The sequence below is a fragment of the Pyrus communis genome, chromosome 10 (assembly GCF_041283825.1).
Source record: "Pyrus communis isolate YQ-2024b chromosome 10, ASM4128382v1, whole genome shotgun sequence".
Classification (NCBI taxonomy): domain Eukaryota; kingdom Viridiplantae; phylum Streptophyta; class Magnoliopsida; order Rosales; family Rosaceae; genus Pyrus; species Pyrus communis.
Window position 1 is genome coordinate 14792015 of NC_142574.1, and position 18532 is coordinate 14810546.

The 18532-nt window shown below is 37.3% G+C and overlaps 1 protein-coding gene across 7 annotated transcripts; it reads right to left on the reverse strand.

Moving 5' to 3' along the window:
• Nucleotides 1–9483: 9483 nt before the first annotated feature.
• LOC137729182 (uncharacterized) lies at nt 9484–16696 on the reverse strand. 7 transcript variants are annotated; one of them, XR_011067974.2, is made up of 11 exons: nt 16475–16681; nt 16225–16388; nt 14146–15835; nt 13721–13886; nt 13374–13497; nt 13192–13304; nt 12509–13084; nt 11542–11913; nt 10500–10589; nt 9878–10400; nt 9484–9789 (listed from the first exon to the last, which is right to left on the reverse strand). XR_011067974.2 is itself a non-coding variant. In XM_068468033.2 (10 exons), exons 3-10 carry the CDS (start codon nt 15546–15548, stop codon nt 10041–10043), a joined length of 3204 nt encoding a protein of 1067 aa, XP_068324134.2. In that variant the 5' UTR covers nt 15549–15835; nt 16225–16388; nt 16475–16681; the 3' UTR covers nt 9678–10040. The 7 variants fall into 7 exon arrangements, 5 of the variants coding, with proteins under 5 accessions (XP_068324134.2, XP_068324136.2, XP_088533896.1 ...); XR_015952300.1 differs by lacking the exon at nt 16225–16388 and having other exon boundaries at nt 16475–16696; XM_068468033.2 differs by having other exon boundaries at nt 9678–10400.
• Nucleotides 16697–18532: the final 1836 nt, after the last annotated feature.

Consider the following 18532-nt stretch of genomic DNA (forward strand, 5'->3'; position numbering starts at 1 on the left):
TCAAGCCCATAAAGAGTTGGGTTCATGAATCAATCTCCAACATTGTTTCGCAAGGAGGGAGATGTTAAATTCCTTCAAATTTCGAAAACCCAAACCCCATTCCACTTTAGTTGCTCTTATGACATCCTAACTGACCCAATGGATTCTCATTTCCTTATCTCGGGTGCCCCACCTATAGCCGCATCAACATCACTACACAAAATTTATGTGAGTTTAAACACATTCATGGGGTAAGTCGGCACAGCTTGTGCAATTGCCTTAATCAACGTCTCTTTTCTAGCTTGTGATAAGAATTGTTGCTTCCACCTGGTCAACTTCTCCATCATACGATCATTAACATATGCAAGGGCATTCTTTTTCGATTTTCCCCACATCATCGGAATGCCAAGATAATTCCCAGGATCCTCCACCTTCGACATATCCAGGATATCACAAAGTTCCGTAGAGAGTTGCAATGGAGTATTGGAATTGAAGTACACTGTGGACTTTTGGAGGCTCATATCCTGCCTCGATGCATGACAATATGAATCAAGGAACTTGACAATATTGATGCAGTTTGTCTTTGTGGCTTTGAGGAAAATTAGTGTGTCATCAACAAAAATGAGGTGTGATAAGCATGGTCCTGTCCACTCACCTAGATGCCTTCAATGTAACCCAACTCCGAAGCATTCTGGATAAGTAGCAATAAGACCTCACTTAATAATCAGAAATAGGTAGGGCGACAGTGGGTCTCCTTGTCTTAGACCTTTAGTCGGCTTGAACTTCTTTCCAGGCCTCCCGTTGATTAACACCACAAAGTCGACCGTTGTAACACAGTGCATCACTAACTGGAACCATTTATCATTGAAACCCATATTCCCCATAATAGCTTAGAGGAAATCCCACTCTACTAGGTCATAAGCTTTATTCACATTAAGTTTCATGCCCAGCTTAAATCTCATCTTGGCTTTCCTCAACTTCAAGAAAAGGAAGGCTTCGTGAGCAATAATGATATTATCTTGGATTTGTCGACCTTCCACGAAAGCATTTTAGCTTGGAGAAATACTAGTTGGCAGGATTTGCTTCAACCTATTGGCCAGGATCTTCGAAATGACCTTATAGGAGTAATTACATAGGCTAATAGGCTGAAATTGATTAACCAATTCGGGATAAGGGGTTTACGAAATCAACACAATATGCGTCGAGTTCAGATCACGTGTACTGTTTTCACCATTAATAAGCCCAGTTGCTAAACCCCGAACCTTTGGCGAAATAATCTCCCTGAAAGATTGGAAAAAAAAACACCTTGGAACCCATCAGGTCCAGTGCTTTCAGTCCTCCCATCTGGAAAACAGCATGTTTTACCTCCTCTTCCGCAATAGGCATGGTCAGATTTTCGTTAATTTCCCTGGTAACAACAGATTTCACACAATCCAACAGGGACCCCCAGTCATGGGTACCATTGGTGGTGAATAAATTCGTAAAATGATCATCCACAGTACCCCGGATACCCCGCTCATCCTCCATCCACTGATCATTTGCATTCCTGATTTTTGCTAACCTGTTGTCTCCACCGTTGGACCATAGATTCATAAAAAAAGGAAATGTTTGAATCACCAGCTTGCTGCCACTTAATTCGGGATCTTTGTTTCCAGTATATTTCCTTTTGCGCCTCTAATCAGTCGACATTTGCCGAAGTGTCTTGTATCTGCTCCAAGTTTGTTTCCCAATCCATTTGTAGATCCCTAAGTTTCTCTGTAAGACTTGCAATCTCCATCCTTCTAGCCTTAAATTTGTCTTTACTCCAAGCCACCAAATTACTTTTACAATTTTCCAACTTTCTTTTCCATCAGTATCCCCAACCTCCAACTACTGGAAGCTCCCAGGTTTTTTCCACTACTTCCTTGCAGCCTTCCTGTTTGACCCACAAAGCTTCAAAACAGAATGGGGCCTTCCCACATGGCCTGCCCTGAATCGTTGAGACAATCAGGGGACAGTGGTCAGAAGCCCGGACCATTCCATGGATGACATTCGTATACGACCAGAGTTTTTGCCATAGGCCATTAACTAAACCTCTATCCAATCTTTCCTAAACCACTTGATTGTTCTGTGTACCCCTCCAAGTGAATCTCGGACCATTGAAGCCTAAATCAATAAGCCTCATATGTGTCATAAATTCCTGCAAATTCCGAGGCCTCGTGTGTGAACCCTCGCATCCTCCCAATTTCTCAAAATCCCACAGGTATTCATTTAGATCACCCCCACAAAACCAAGGTTGGTCCAAGGGTTGAAGCACAGCCATTGTCTACTTCCAGAATTCCTCATTCGTTGCCCTATAAGGGTTCCCATACATCCACATAGCTTGAATACAATCATAAACCCCTATAATTCGCATCTCAGTATGGATCAAATTTTTTTGATGAGATTTTGATGTTTACCACCACATGATCATTCCACCAAAGACTGAGTCCCCCTGCGGCCCGATTAGGCTGAACGTCAAAGCCCATATTAAAGCCCATTCACCTATTCTATGGTTTTTCATTTTAGTTTTAGATAGAAAACCATAGAGGGTCTATGTTTCCTTATGAGCCCATGCAAGGCTTGAACCACCATGTCCGACCCAATACCATAGCAGTTCCACATAAGGTATATCATGGCGATGATACAGCTATTGCAGGCTAGTCACCACTGCCTTGGTTGATTTCCCTTTCCCACTAGTTGTACCAGGCTCGGACTTCTCCCCAATATTTCCTTCAATTAAGGTCCAGACTTCATCATTTTGAACAAGTACCTCTTGTAAAGCATTTTTGTTAAAGGAGTTCTGAACCCCACTCACGCCACTAGATTGGGTTTTTTCGTTACTCCTGCATCCTCTCCCCCGACCCTTGGAAACTCTTAGTGATTTACAAACACCAATGGTTATACCCTTCCCCCACTCTTTAAACCCATCCCTTCAGAGAGTTTCTCAATATGTTTTTAGCCTGTCAAGTCCTGGGTGCTTTGTATCTCAATGGTAAAGGTAAAGCTCTATTGAGGCATTAGGTCACTTTGGTGTCCTTCAATCCTAAGTGTGGTCTACTTTCCCACCTGGGTGCCCCCAAATTTCCTGTTTTGTCATTTTGGTTAAACTTGACTTTCACTGCCCAACTGTTGGGATGCAACCCTACTAGCTTGAGCCACATTGCCCATCCTGTTTCATTCCATTCAAGAGTTTCAATTGACCCACGTTCACCATCTAATTGTTGCATCCCATGTGAGGTTGTTTCCCCAACGGGCATGTTGTAGACTCTACTTAGGGAAGCAAATCTACTATTTTGCTCAACGTGAGTGTTCAACAGATACCTTGTGCTTTGTACTGGCCCCCACTATTGGTGAAGATCAACGGACTCACTTGGTCCTGTTGTACTCTGGCTACGCCCTTCCTCAGACGTGAGATTACTCCCCATCTGAACACTGGCTCTCTGCGCAGACCAGGCTATTCCTGGTTGACGACGTTCAGAAGACAAGTTCTTTTTCTGTCTTGGTTCCTCTTGCTCTTCCCGAATCATTTTAGCCTTCGTCCATTCCTCATACAACCCACCTCCACCCAAGCTTGCTCAAAGGAACATTCTCTATCTGAGTGACCGATTCTTCCACACATTTAAAACAGAAGTCTTGTAGATGTTCATAACTAAACTTTATCCAGGTATCACGATCTCCATCCCTAGAAAGCCAACACCCAGACATCAGTGGATTTTTTGTATTGACCATTATTTTGACTCGCAAGAATCTTCTTGCTTTTCCTCCGTATTTAAGAACAATGGTACCCTTTTCATTTAAACCCAAAAGGGGACCATCTCCACTGGAACTTCCTCCACCGCACAATCATTGGGCCATCTCTTAACCGAGAAATTCTTTTTCATCACACACCATGACACCTGATTCAAAATCCTGGAGGCTATTTCTTCATCCTTAATTATGATAATGAACATATTATTCTTCACTTAGTTAATCATGACCTCCCCCAAATCGCTCCAAGCACTCTTGAGGATATTCCTTATTCCCCATTTGTTGAGTTGTTGGTCCGCTAGTACCGCATCAACCAATTTCACCCTTTACTCCATAGTCGATAACTCTAAGGATCCTTCCAATCGCACCACCAGTTCATCCACCAAAATTTGTGCCATCACAGTAGATTCACAACTTGTTTTTTTCCTTCCACAAACCCAGATCTTCCCAAAGCTTGAACTTTTTGGACCCCAAAAACCTACACCTTGTCACCTCGCCGCACCACCAACTACCCTTTCTTTGATACCTAGGCCATCTCCAACCAAAGAGGCTATACTCTGTCCAAATTATAATCATACAATAAATTATTTTTTAATGAACAATGTTGGATCATATTCATATACCATCTCCAACGGAATGAGGTTATTATATAGCCCCTTCAATAATTTATTATTTTAAGTTTGTTTTTTAATTTTATTAGTTAATTGAATTAAATTACCATATTAAAATAAGGTTTTCGGACATATTTTGAGTGCTACTTGAAGATGTGGTCATTTGAAAATTATTGAAAAAAAAAATTTAGAGGAAAGATTATTGGAAGAGGTAAGAGAGGGGTGTGTATGAAAAGAGTGTTTAAGGTGAATAGAATGTGAAGAATTGAAATAAAATGATGTAAGATAGTATGGAAGAGTGAGAAGGATGTGAGAAATGGTGTAGAGTTGTCTTAGGTATTTATAGGAAAAAAAATGAGAACTTTTTATTTTGTCATAAAAGAAAAAAAAAATCAAGTTGGGCCCAACTGAACGGCCTGGCTGGCTAAAGATTGCCAGCTCGCTAGCCATATGGCTGGATTTTGGCCCGATGGTCCCAAGATTTTTTGGTCCAGACTTTCATTGGAGATGGGTTTTGTGTCAAAAAGGGCTATCCCCCGTCCAAATTATAAAAATTAGTTTTTATTGAACACTGTTATATTTATATATCATCTCCAACCAAAGAGGGCTACTTTTTAGCACCCTCAATAATTTATTGTTTTTAAGTTTGTTTTTTACCTTATTGGTTAACTGAATTAAACTACCATATTTATAAATGAGTAACTCTTCCTATTTTTTTATCTTTATGTAATCTTACTAATTTTTCAGAATACTATGTTGGTTTTGCTTCAAAAAAAAAATAAAAAAAATTCGGATATAAGTTTAAAGAATGTGAAGAATTGAAATAAAATAAGGTAAGATAGTATGGAAGAGTGAAAATAATGTGAGAAATGGCTTAGATATTTATAGGAAAAATATCTTTTTTTTAATTTCGTCTTAAAAACAATTCAAATCTAATAGAGAGTTGATGTCAGCTAGAATGTGTGTGGCTGACAGCTGGGCCCAGCTTTCGGGCTGGCTGGCTGGCTTCAAATGCTCAGCCTAATGGCCATGGGCTAGAGTTTGGCCTAGTGGTCCCCTTTCTCCTTTTGCCTGGACCTTCATTGGAGATGGTTTTTTTCTTCATTTTGGGCTATAAAAGAGCCTATAGCCCTATGGCTGGATCCATTGGAGATGGCCTTAGGCGATTTCTGATGAAAAGGGCTAAAAGTCCAAAAATAAAAAATTGACCTGATTTGCTTAAAAACTCATCTCCAACTGATGACTCATAATTATATGGAGCCCAAGCCATTATTTGGCTAAGGGGCATCAGGCTGGCTAAATGTAGCCCCTTCTTAGGCCATCTCCAACCAAAATAGCTAAACATAGCCCTGTCTAGAATTATAGCCCCCCAAAAATTATTTTTAAATGAACAGTGTCATGCCATACTCATATATCATCTCCAATCGGAGGTGGTAAACATAGCCCCTTCAATAATTATTTTATTAGTTTTAAGTTTAAATTTATTGGTTAATTTAGTTAAACTACCGTTAAATGTTTTCAAATCTAGTCGCTTAATTTGAATCAATTATTACAATTAAGAAACTGAGCTCCAAAAAAGGGCTAAGGCCATCTCCAATCGATTAGGCCCTAGGGCATCTCCAATGGATCAGGTCATAGGGCTATAGGCTCTTTTCCAACTGAGGTTCAGACCAAAGGAAAAAGGGGACACACTAGGCCAAATTCTAGCCCATGGTCATCAAGCAGGGCAATTGAAGCCAGCCAGCCCAAAATGCTGGGGTGGCTGTCAGTAACTCACTTGGGATTTGACTTTTTTTTCTTTTTTCTTTTTTTTTTTAAGACAAAATTTTAAAAAAAAAATTAATTGTAATTTTTTCCTATAAGTATCTAAACCCATTTCTATACCATTTCTCACATCTTTTTCACTATTCCATACAATCTTACCTCATTTTATTTCTATTCTTCACATTCTTAAAACTCTTATCCGAAATTATTATTATTTTTTACTTTGAAGCAAAATATAGTTTAATTAAATTAACCAATAAATTTAAAAGTGTAAACTTAAAGTTAATATATTATTGAGATGTTATGTTTAGCCTATTCAGTTGAAGATGATATATGAGTATGGCATGCACTGTTTATTTAAAAATAATTTTCTGGGGGGCTAAAATTTTAGACAGGTTATGTTTAGCTCTTTCGGTTGAAAATGACGTAAGTTGTGGTTAACCCTTTACAGTTTAGTAGTTTTGTTGTAGCACGGTTTCGGGTTTAGGTTTAGTGTTGCTAACCTTCAATACTTTTAGTTACTATTTAATATCTAGATGCGGCTAATCTACACCAAAGTTAGATTTAATTTTTGAAATAAATTGGACTTCAACTTTGCTTAGTTCGTCAAGCTTGTGAGCAGCTCAATCGTATTTACGACACAAGTGAAGTTTGGTTTGAGCTTCCGTTAAACATGTGTTATAAAGACTTTTTTAATGACATGTATTCTTAATTGGATCTGAAAAAATTATGGAGATGATAGAATAAAAAAGAATGAGACCAACTATTCCTGTAAGCAATATAATACCTAATTTTCAAGCAATGAATTTCATATTGAAATGCAGGCGCTTCATATATTTTGATTGCTGATACAATTAATATAGAGCATGTATTAGTACACGTAGTGACTTAGAGAACAGAAGTTGGATTAATTTCTAAATTCTTATTTGAATAAGTAAACTTGTTATAAATTTTAGGGAATTTTTAAGAAAAGGGGTTGGGTTAAGTTTATTTTAACCTAAAATCATGCTATAACTTTATTTAATAAAAAAGAATTAATATTAATAAAAAAAAACCCTTTAACTTTTAATAAAAATGACAAAAGAACTTAAAATTTAATGAAAATGACACAATTTTAATATAAAAATTTAAAAAAAAAAAAAACAAGACCTGACGCTCGGGACCTCGTGCATCCATCACATACACTGTTTATGAAACTGAACACTGTTTATAAAATTGAACACTATTTATGAAACTGAACACTATTTATGAAAACGGTACTACACTATTTATTGGTCTAGTTTCATAAATAGTGTCTAATTCTTGGTCTACTTTCATAAATAGTGCCTGGTTATTAGTCATGTTTCATAAATAGTGTCTAGTTATTAGGTCCAGTTTCATAAATACTGTATAGTAATGGTATAGTTTCATAAATAATGTCTCTTTCTTGGTTCGGTTTCATAAATATTGCCTAGTTATTGGTCCACTTTCATGAATACTACCTAGTTCTTGATCACGCTTCATAAATCTTGTTCTTGGTCTAGTTTCATAAATAGTATATAGTCTAGTTTCATAAATTGTTTCCACCTATTGGTTTAGTCTTAGAAATAGTACCTAATTTTTTGTTTCGTTTCATAAATAGTGTCTACTTATTGGTCCAGCTTCATAAATATTTACTTATTGATCCAGTTTCATAAATAGTGTATACTTATTGGCCAAGTTTTATAAATAGTGTCTAATTCTTAGTTACGTTTCATAAGGTTTGAAACTTAAACCCTGTTTGGTCCTCTAAAAGCACCTATTGTGCCGACAACGATGAACCCAGAAATGATCCCTTAAATCAAAACCTAAAGAAATTATGTTCTCAATGATTATATCTAAAAAGCTGTTTTCAATTATCAAATTAAAATACTGGATATTATGTAAGTGGTGGGAAATTTTATTTTTTATGTTATTAATTTTTTAACACAAAAATCTCACCACTTGTATAGAGACTCGTGATGTACTATCTTGTGTTCCGAGTGCATTGAAAAATCTCTCATCATCTTGATTACTATTAGGAAACAACACCAAAAAAACCCAAAACCATGTTCTGGGCCCAACACCAAAAAAACTAAAACAAACCCTAACAACTTGTAGCCTCCATCGTTGTTGGAACGCCTCCTACCCACCATCTCAGACCATCACCCCAATAGACACTTGAGATTAGGCCATACATGGTCCCCAAACTGGATGAAAAGAAAACAACAACATCCTCGAAAGAGCACCACCGAAATCTCCACCATAAATCGAAAGAAACATGCGGGAAGAACTAGCTCGCAAGTACCAGTGCCAACAAAGGCAAAGAGAAGGAGTAGGTGGTGTGAACATCATTATATAAATATATTGATACTAAATATGAATGTCATATCATAATATCTAAGAAATATCCGTAACATGTGAACAACGATGTCAATCAAGTAAAAGATGTCAGAAGAGGGCCCAGATAAAATCTTCAGGGATATTCTTGCGGTGACGGATTTTGTGTAAAGCAAGGTTCCCAAGATCTCCATCGTCTCCACCATTTCGAATCTATTATGTCACATATACATGCATATATGTAAACTCAAGGCGCTTAGTATTATTATATCGTGATATTTTCTTTTATTTGTGAGTAAGAGATCTTAGGTTCAATTCACGTCAAAGACGAATTTGAACCATATTATTATTAACCCATTGTGAGACTTAACTCACTCATTTACCCCCTTAATCTAGATAACAGTGTTTGTCATAAAACAAAAAAAGAAAAAAAGAAAAAAGGAAACCCACATCTTAGATCTCCACCATCTCAAATCTCTACTGCCACAACCATTGAAGACACTGACGCTGTCATTAAAACCATCGTCACTCTGACTCAGCAGCCGCCGCCGCCACTACCACCACAATTCAACAGTTTTGGGTTTTTCCAATCCGATTGTAAGCGTCCTAATCGCCATTTGGTTCGTTGGTTTAGATCCAACGACCAACGTTTAAACGCCGCACAGAGAAAAACATTGCCTCATATTACAGTTGTGCGCACACTCAATTGTCCTCAAGGGGGAGTCAGGACCAATGATTAAAGTCCATAAGCACAAGTTCCAAATTTATAAATACCAAATGAGTTTTAACAAACACGAAGAACAAGCATATAAAGTGTTTATCTAGGCATTCAATAAGTATCTCATATTTTGTTGAAAAATTAAAATGCAAAATAAAAGTTTTCAATTTTCTATTTCAGTGAGAGTCACAATCTAGGCGGATTTAGACGGGCTAGGTGGACACTTAAGCAGGTTTAAGCATACTTTCTTAATTTTCAAATGCCTAAGGACTAATTGGGGCAGTGGCCTGCCAGCTAGCGCCTAAGTTGCACAAGGCGGGAATTTTTATATCAATGCCAACAAGGATCAAGTTTAATCAAGTAATTGACTGCATCACATTACTAAATGCTAAACAAAGGAGTACGGGCCAATTTGTACTAAACTCCGTAACACGAGTCTAGCCAAGCCAAGCTAAGCAAAGCACAACCTTGATCTTTCCACAAACAAGCCAGGCTCAAACTCAACCGATCCAAACTTAAGCACCTCGTCATTTTTCATTGAAATAGAGTCCTTCAGGTTATAGGAAAGGAAAACAAAAATTCACATATGGAACACCGGTGAGAAGACGGGAGCTGTTTCATAGCAAGAACAACAATTCAGTAATTAAAATTCACAAACTCATTATACATAAGTATAGGGGAGCAATTTCTTCTGACTCACCCGAAACAGGAAACAACCCAAGCTCATCACCAAGGTACATAAAAAATTGGCCAACTTCTTGGATTATCCTTCAGGATTTTGCCAGATTTTCTCGCCACACAAGAGATCTCTCTTGCAAGGACTAAATGGTTAAAATTATTCTCCTACAAGACCAAAACTTGAATCAAGCAATCGATTTCCTTCGTCTAGTCATAAGTCGGGTACCTTTTCTATTAGTTTCACGTGTCTGGTTTTCTGGATCAAGATCATCTGATTGACGCTCCCTCTTTCTATTGTTTGGAGTAATAGCCTTTCGTTTACTGCTTTTCGGAGTCACCAATTCACTATCTTTCACATCCCCGCTGCAGGAACCTGTCATAGGATCATCTGTCCTGGGTAACTCCTTGTTTTGAGCTCCAAAAGTTGTACCATCTTGTTCAAGTTGTTTTCCATTTGTTTGAGGCAAGGGCGTGCCATTTCCTGCAGCACTCTTATCCACACTCACTTTCAAACAGTGGCGAGCGTTTTCAAACCATTTGCTTACCTGCAATAATAGACCAGGTTAAAGAAATTATGATTTCATGTTAACACATTTATAAAATTAAGGGAACTTGTAATACTGATGCCAAGAAAACAGTCTGACCTGCTTAGCCATTATTCCTAGTTCTTGGGCCAGACTTTCCTTCATAGATCGGTCTGGATAGTGGTTTTCCTTGAACGATTTGGATAGTCGCTGAAATAACAGTTAACAATCGTTTCAAATAACCTCTAAAATTTTGGCAAATAAATAATAAATAAATAACCTTTATGATATTCATTTCTTCACAAAGAAAAGAGAGAGAGAGAGAGAGAGAGAGAGAGAGAGAGAGAGAGAGAGAGAGAGAGAGAGAGAGAGCTTCGAAATCATAGAATAGGGTAATTTTCTCTTGCAAGATACCATTTTATGTTGTTTGATTGTCAATCTAGACTACACATTTCAACAAGATTAAACCTGATAAGATAAACTTAACACAATTTGTAGTACATCCTGAAATTTACGTCCAATCTTTCATTCAGACGCATTTGCCAGTTGCCTGACTCCTGAGGCTGGTCGACCAACGGTGTTTTCTTTACTCTCAATTGACTGACACAGGTATCTCACCTAGAGTTTAGGTTTAAACTTTTAAGTTTTGCCACATTTGAGTTCTTACACAAAAATTTCAAATAGGAGCTAACTGCATGCAGATGAAAGATTGACCGATTGACCAGTGCCACCGACCCCCCACCCCCCGGTCCAGTACCATAAGTACCCATCTTTTACAGGCTGCGTTTTATCAATTTTTGAACTTGTTCTCTAAATGCTTTATTCCTTTAAGGTGGAGAACTGCCATCTAGAGCTTGGATTTTTTTTGTCTTATCATCAGGTTGATAACATTATAGATTAATGTGTTGAATCTGTTGATCCATCAACATGGAAGCATATAAACCGACGAGGTTAATGATAATTTTGGTTAACCATAAAACCGGACTCTCCAAACACATAAGAGTTGCACAAACAATTGTGATAGCTTACTTACATAGGAAAAAAAAACTAGACTAACGGAACCAAGGATAAGATGTTATAATATAAGAGAGGGGAAAAAAAATAAGGACAAGTTTCAACTTCATATGCTAGAAAGAGTTAGAAAAAACTTGGACCATAATACCTGAGTTACAGCTTCCCCAAGTTTTCGATATGTTGATCTTGACGATCCACCTTTCTCACTAGTAGAAGCGGACTGAGTAGAGCCGTTACGTGATTTGTTCGACAAATTAATTGTATCTTCAACCTTTGACTTTCGACGAGCTCTCTTAGGAGTATTTTTATTTCCGTGAGGAGTCCTTTTAGGAGTATTCTCATTCTCATCTAGATCATGTTTTATATCATTTCTGATCACTCCATTGTTAATGTTTGACGAGTCTCCATTTGGTGACACCGTAGGAACTTGTCCAGTACCTTTCTTCCTTTTCCTCGGTGCAGCAAAATCATTCCACTCTTCATCATCACTTGAATCCGTAGGAACATTTCCATACGTCTCCTTTAGAATTCATGGTAAATAGAGCAAACATAAGCAAACTAGTGACTGAAATAAAACAAGAATAAAAGAGAAACATAGTAGAACTACGATACACAGTACTGAACTACTGATAACAAGCACAGTACAAACATTACCAACAAGGGAATGATACACAGAGACGGGAGTTAAAATTTATAACCTATTCATACTGCATAATAGATTTCAGTCACTTATTATTTAACTTTTTAAGGTAAAGGGCCATGGATTTTAAAGCACTGAACACTACCAGTCATTATTACAGGAGTCTAAATTTTCAGATTCACATGTGTAGTTCGCAACACCGACTATACCACAACCAAATCTTAAAGTTAGACAGGAAGAAAAGTAACCCTGAATGCTTGAAAGGACACGGTTTTAGCAATCAAAGTTGTGAGGCCTAAAGTATCAATTATTACTACGTCTAATGGAGTAAAGATCGTATTCTCCAATTCAAACTAACCAAGCATACTGGGAAACTTGTGGAGTAGAAATAAATACCATACTACGATATTATATAAGGCAACAAGTGAAGGTGGTATGATCATAGAATCAAGATGCGCTTGGAAAAGACACTCACATCATGCAGCTTTTTGTAGTCCAACCTTTCTATGTGCCTTTTCCCAGAAACAGGAGCTGCACCACCTTGGCCAGGACCCGACTCTAATAAAGATAATAACTCATCTTTTAAAGGTTGTGTCTTTTGCCCACGTCTAGAACTTTGTTTGCTGGAGCCTCTAAGAGGCCCACTTTCGTCCAATGACGTTGACTTGGGACCTTCAACATCTTCAGCAGACATATTATTGTTGTCAAGAGCAGCTCCTAGATCCTCAGAGTCAGATGTAAAATCAGAACTTGAACTTTCCTTCTTATCATCCTCAATGACTTCAGGTGCATCAGGATTATAGTCATCATCTTCTGAATCATCAGAAGGAAGTCCTAAGTACTGCTCGTCATTATTTTTTGGAGTCTCAAGTCCATCAGACGCAGATGCATATTCAGATTCATCAGAGCTTGATTCTTCTCCCTGAACTTCATCATCTGTTTCTGGACCATCAGGGTCATAATCATTATCATCAGAATCATCTGATGGAAGTCCATGGGTGTGATCCTGATTATGTCCTGATGCTGCGGCAGCCGCTTCGGGAAATACCTTCTGCACATGAAATAGGAGTGTGATAAGAGATCAGAGTGTTTAAGCAAAAAAAAAATACAAAAAAAACAAAAAGCAAAAAAGAAAGCATAACAGCTTTTGGCATTGACCTCCCAGCTGTCAGTGACAGAAAGATTTGTTCCTTGAGAGTCATTAAGCAAATCAAAGCAGTCAACTTTGCAGTCACATCCAGGGCATAGCCAACCCTCGTCGTCAGGTGGAACTGCCAAATGAATAATTAAGCAACTAAGCATAATAAGTAACAAAAAACAAGGGAGTGCTTGGCCATTACTGTCTTCACTTAATAGTGGTGGTTCTAAACAGAACTGGTGGAACCCACGGTCACAAGCACCATCACAGAGTATAATATCATTCTGAAGAGAAACGTCTTTGGATCCGCATTTTGCACAGAATATCTGCCCAATGATATAAATTTTAAAATACAGTTACACTTCATGTGCGAAACAGAAAAAATCAGAATCAGAACCCATACGTAAAAAGCACAAATAGAAAAACGTAACAGTATTGTCATGCGACTCATGCCAGAGGAAAAGTAAACCAGACGATAAATCACGACAAAGAAGAGAAATATAATTTTCTTAACAAGTGGAACAACTTAAAATTGAAGAATTCTCCTACATCCTCACTGTCAATCTGTCCTTCGGAATCAAATAAAGATTCTGGAAACATTCCTTCAGAACATAGCGAATCAAGACGTTGAAATAGATCTCTTATCTTCAACTTGCGTCGAAGTATCTCAAAAGTCGCTCTTTGAAGCTCCTTCTCTGGCTTCAGTTTTTCTAGGCTGCAAAATTACAAAAGCAGTCAGAACTCAGAAGCCAAAGCCAAAGATATTACTCACCATAAAAAGTAGAAAATTAAACATGACCAAATTGCCGACAACAAAAAAGCCATACCACAAGACCTCAAGTATTAAAAAACAGATTTTTCTGAAACACAAATATCTAAATCCTCTAGCATCTGATAAATAAAGAAACCAACTAGACATCAAAATTACAAATGACTCTCTTCATAAAGAAAACGATATAGGAGAACTTATGCACCTGGATCCTTTCCAACCTTCACCGGAGTAAGCATCAATCAGAGATTTCTCATAGCTTATCCGGTTCAGCAAATATCTCAGATGTTTCCTGACTCTTGAATATTCATCATCTATGACTCTATTCCGTTGTCTCTGCTTTCTCTTCTTCCTTCTTTTATGTTCAACATTACTTACATTTGCAACACTGTTACTTGATTCAAGAGTTGCATTATTACTTAATTTAGGATGTCTAGGCTTCTCCCCTGTCTTCGAGCGGAGAACTCTGTCACTGCCAAGGGAAGATTTTGACATATATTTCTTCTTTCTTGATTTTGGTTTTTGCTTATCCTTGGGTCCATCCTTAGATGGCGTTTCTGTCTTTTCAAGACTAAAATTTTGGGTCACATCCTCTGGAAGTGGTTCCATTTTTTTATCATTAGAAGGACTCTTGCTTGCGCCTTCAACGGGTAGTTCCAAATGTCCAGTAGGGGGATCCTGGGTCACAGCTTCAATACAGGGCCTCGATTGTTCAAAAAAAATAGAGCTGGGTGCTGCTTCAGTAGTTGTAACTTCATTATTATGAGCAGGTAGAGAGTCAAGCTGATCTTTTTGTGTTTCTGATTTGCTATATACACTTCCACACGCAAATTCATTGGTCACCTGTAATGTAATCTGGTTAGAGCATGAAACTTTGCCAGTCTGACAAGTCTTTGACAGATCTTCAGGAGGCAATCCTGCTTGTTCGTTAAGAGAAGTCATGTTCACATTTTCACTAGATGACTGCAATTGTTCATTGCTACCACAAATGGATACTTGATCATTTTGTACACGATCTGAAGCAGAAGGATGCTTTTCTTCAGCTAGTTCACCAGATGAAGTTCCAAAAGCACAATAACTTTCCTGTTCCAACGGCCTTTGTTCAGAGCACGAAGTTTTATTGGTCGGGCTGTTCACACCCAGATCTTCAAAAGGCATTTCCATTTGATCAATAAGAGAATTCTTGCTCACATTTTCAGAAAATGATCGCAGTTGGCCCTTCACGGTACAGGGAGACACTGCAGTTATGGTTTGTAACGATTCATCTTGTTTGTATCCCGAACTGGAATGAGATCTCTGTGTTGTAAAAACATTTTCAGCTCCGCTTTGACTACTCTTGCTCACATCTTCAGAAGGCTGTCCCAACTGTTCAAGATGAGAATTCTCAGTCACATTTTCAGATAATGACTGTGACTGCCCACCGGCATTGCAGATTTCCCGTAGCTCATTATGAACAATGGCGCAGCCAATGTTTTGTTTTGTTGGTTCACTACAATGACTTTCAGAACCAATTTCATGCATCTGTCCTGATGTACCTTCTTCTTCGCATTTTGTTGCATGACTGCTATCACGTTCTGGAGGAATATCCAGTTGTGTAGCATCAGCCATATTAAGATGGTAAGAATATCCACGGATAAGTATCAGTAACTCTGTCTGTTTGATACCCTGTGAAGAAATTGGTTTTATTTTTCCAAGGACTCGGCGTAGCAATGCTATTCAAATATCTAATCAGGATAATAACTGACCAACACCTCTTTCTACTCTGCTACCCGATCATATTTAACAAATAAAAAATCTTTAACATACAATACGCCTCACACAAAAATGACAATGCAAATACGATTTCCAACCATACAAAGACTCTCGATGCTGTTGCATTGAATGAAACCAGACGCCTGCAAGCAAGAGTAAAAGATTATAAGATTGCTATTTGGACACCAAGCATACCACCCCACCCTCATTAATAGAGGGCGAAAAGAGAACAAGATAAAGATGTTTCTCATCCTCTTGACAAAAGGTTGAATTAGACATGGGGTTCCCCTAACATACCAGTGAAAAAAATCGTACTTAAGTATGTATGAATGGGGGAGTACAAGGCAGAAAGTAACAGGAAATAAGCAGTAAAGATTATTCGGCACCACAAAACTCGCCGAGTGTGTACATACTAAATGCATCTTGCCTATATCTAATTTAACAGTTAAGAGACAGGTTCTAATCTAACGACAACATTGTTAGAGAACAACTATTTATTAGAGAATAAAAATAAATAAATGTTTCTTTCTACCTCAACCTCTGTTTGGTTGCCAAGAAACGCCGAGAAAATAACGAAAACAAAACTGCTTCAACTTATCCGCAGCTGAGCTCAATTCTTCCCCCACCGAAACTCAGTGAGGTCAGGCAACTTCTCCAACAATAACCAAAATTGGAGAAGAAGAACAACAACAAGACCTAAAGCATGAAGCTATTTTCTCAGAAACCTAATTTTTCAAAAAATAATAATTAAAGTAAAAAAGTAAATTAAGCTAAAAAGTTACCTGGTGAATCTAGTGGTTTCCCCCACTGCAGAGAGAGAGAGGGAGGAGAGAAAGGGGGAGAGAGGAGGTTGAGATGGGAAGGGAATTGGATCTGTGTTGTGTGGTTGTGCGCGGTCCCGACAGTTGCTCACGCCGCCGAGGGAAAAGAAACGGTTCCCCACTAAACACAGCCGTCTATAAATCTGGGCCACCGTTGCGCGCTCGCTCTCTCTCTCTCTCTCTGCTATTTTGTGCTTGCGGTGTGTCTGCCGTGTACTAAGTGGGCTGGGCCTTGATGAATAGAGAAAAGTGTTTGCTTATGTTGCGGGTGTAGTCTGCTATCAATGTCGTTACATGATTAGGCCCAAAACCCAGCATTGTATGGGTTGCCACCACAACTTACTCAACTTAGGTATTCATATACCATCTCTAACCGAATGAGCTAAACATATTCCCTTAATAATTTATTAGTTTTAGTTTATACTTTAAATTTATTGCTTAGTTTAATTAAACTAATGTTTGATGTTTTTAAATCTAGTCATTGAATTTGAATCAATTATTGCAATTGAGGAGCTGATCCTAAAAAAAGGACGAAGTCGAGGGCTACATTTGACTAGTCTAATGTCTCTTTAATCAAATAATGGTCCGGGGGGCTCCACAAAATTATAATATAGCCATCGATTGGAAATTAGTTTTTTGACAAATCAAACCATTTATTTGCTTTTGAACATTTAACCATCTTTATTGAAGATGACAAAATACAACGAAGTAAAGAGTTTGGGTTTGATTACCATGAATTCATTATGTTGCCTTCATGTCAGTCCCTTGTCTGTACGACAGAACCAAAAAGTTCTTATTCATTACCGGAAACAAAAATCTTTAATCTTTTAATTAGAGTTTTGTCCTTGCAGTTTTCGGAAACAAAAATGTTTTGAGCTTCTTTTCTTATTTCCAAGTTGAGTTTACATTAGCATTGTTAGAGATTTTCTCCATTTTTCTCATCTTTATATATAAAGTCAACGGCCTAATAAATAGTATTTTTTTGTGTCACAAGCTTCATAAAAGTAAATGGATAAAAATGCCCCTCAAACAAAAAACTTCAAAATCAATTTAAAATAATGCATCAAATGTATATATAAAGCCAATGGCCCAATGAATAGTATTTTTTGATGTCACAATCTTCATCAAAAAGAATTGGACAAAAACGCCCCTCAAACAAAAAACTTCAAAAGCAATCCAAAATAATGCATCAAATATGACAGGGGTATTTTTCTCATTTTAACAGTGTTTTTTTAATTTTTTTTTTGTACAGTTTTTTTTTAAATAATTAGTACCTCACAATAAGCTAGCAATAATGTGATTCAATCAGTTGTTCATATTTTCCCTATTTTTAAATATGTTCAAAACATCTTAAGAGGCGTGTAATGTCAGTTATAAAAAAGGTCTTTCGCATGCAGATAATAATGTGATTAAATTAGTTGTCAAATGATCGTTTTTTTTTTTTTGAACAAACGATATTATCTACACTAAGGGGGAGGATGTGGGCTTAGCCTCATAATAGGCTAGCAATAATGTGATTCAATGTGTTGTTTATTAAATATTATTTTCTCTATTCTTAATATAAATACAATAGAGACTGATTTTATTATGTAGATTCAGCTGCTTTAATTGGTTTATAAGGGTTTTCTTCTAGGCCCAATGAATAGAACTTTTTGGTGTCACAAGCTTCAGCAAATAGAATTAGACAAAAATGCCCCTTAAACAAAAAACTTCAAAAGCAACCCAAAATAATGCATCAAATGTGGCAGGGGTATTTTCATCATTTTAACTATGTTTTTTTAATAATTAATTTTTTTTTTTGTATAGTTTTTTTTTTTTAATAATTATTACCTCACAATATGTTAGCAATAATATGATTCAATCGGTTGTTCACTAAATATTATTTTCTCTATTTTTTAAATACGTTCAAAACATCTTAAGAGATGTGTAATGCCGGTTATAAAAAAAGGTCTTTCGCATGCGGATAATAATGCGATTAAATTAGTTGTCAAATGATTGTTCTATTTTCTTTTTAACAAA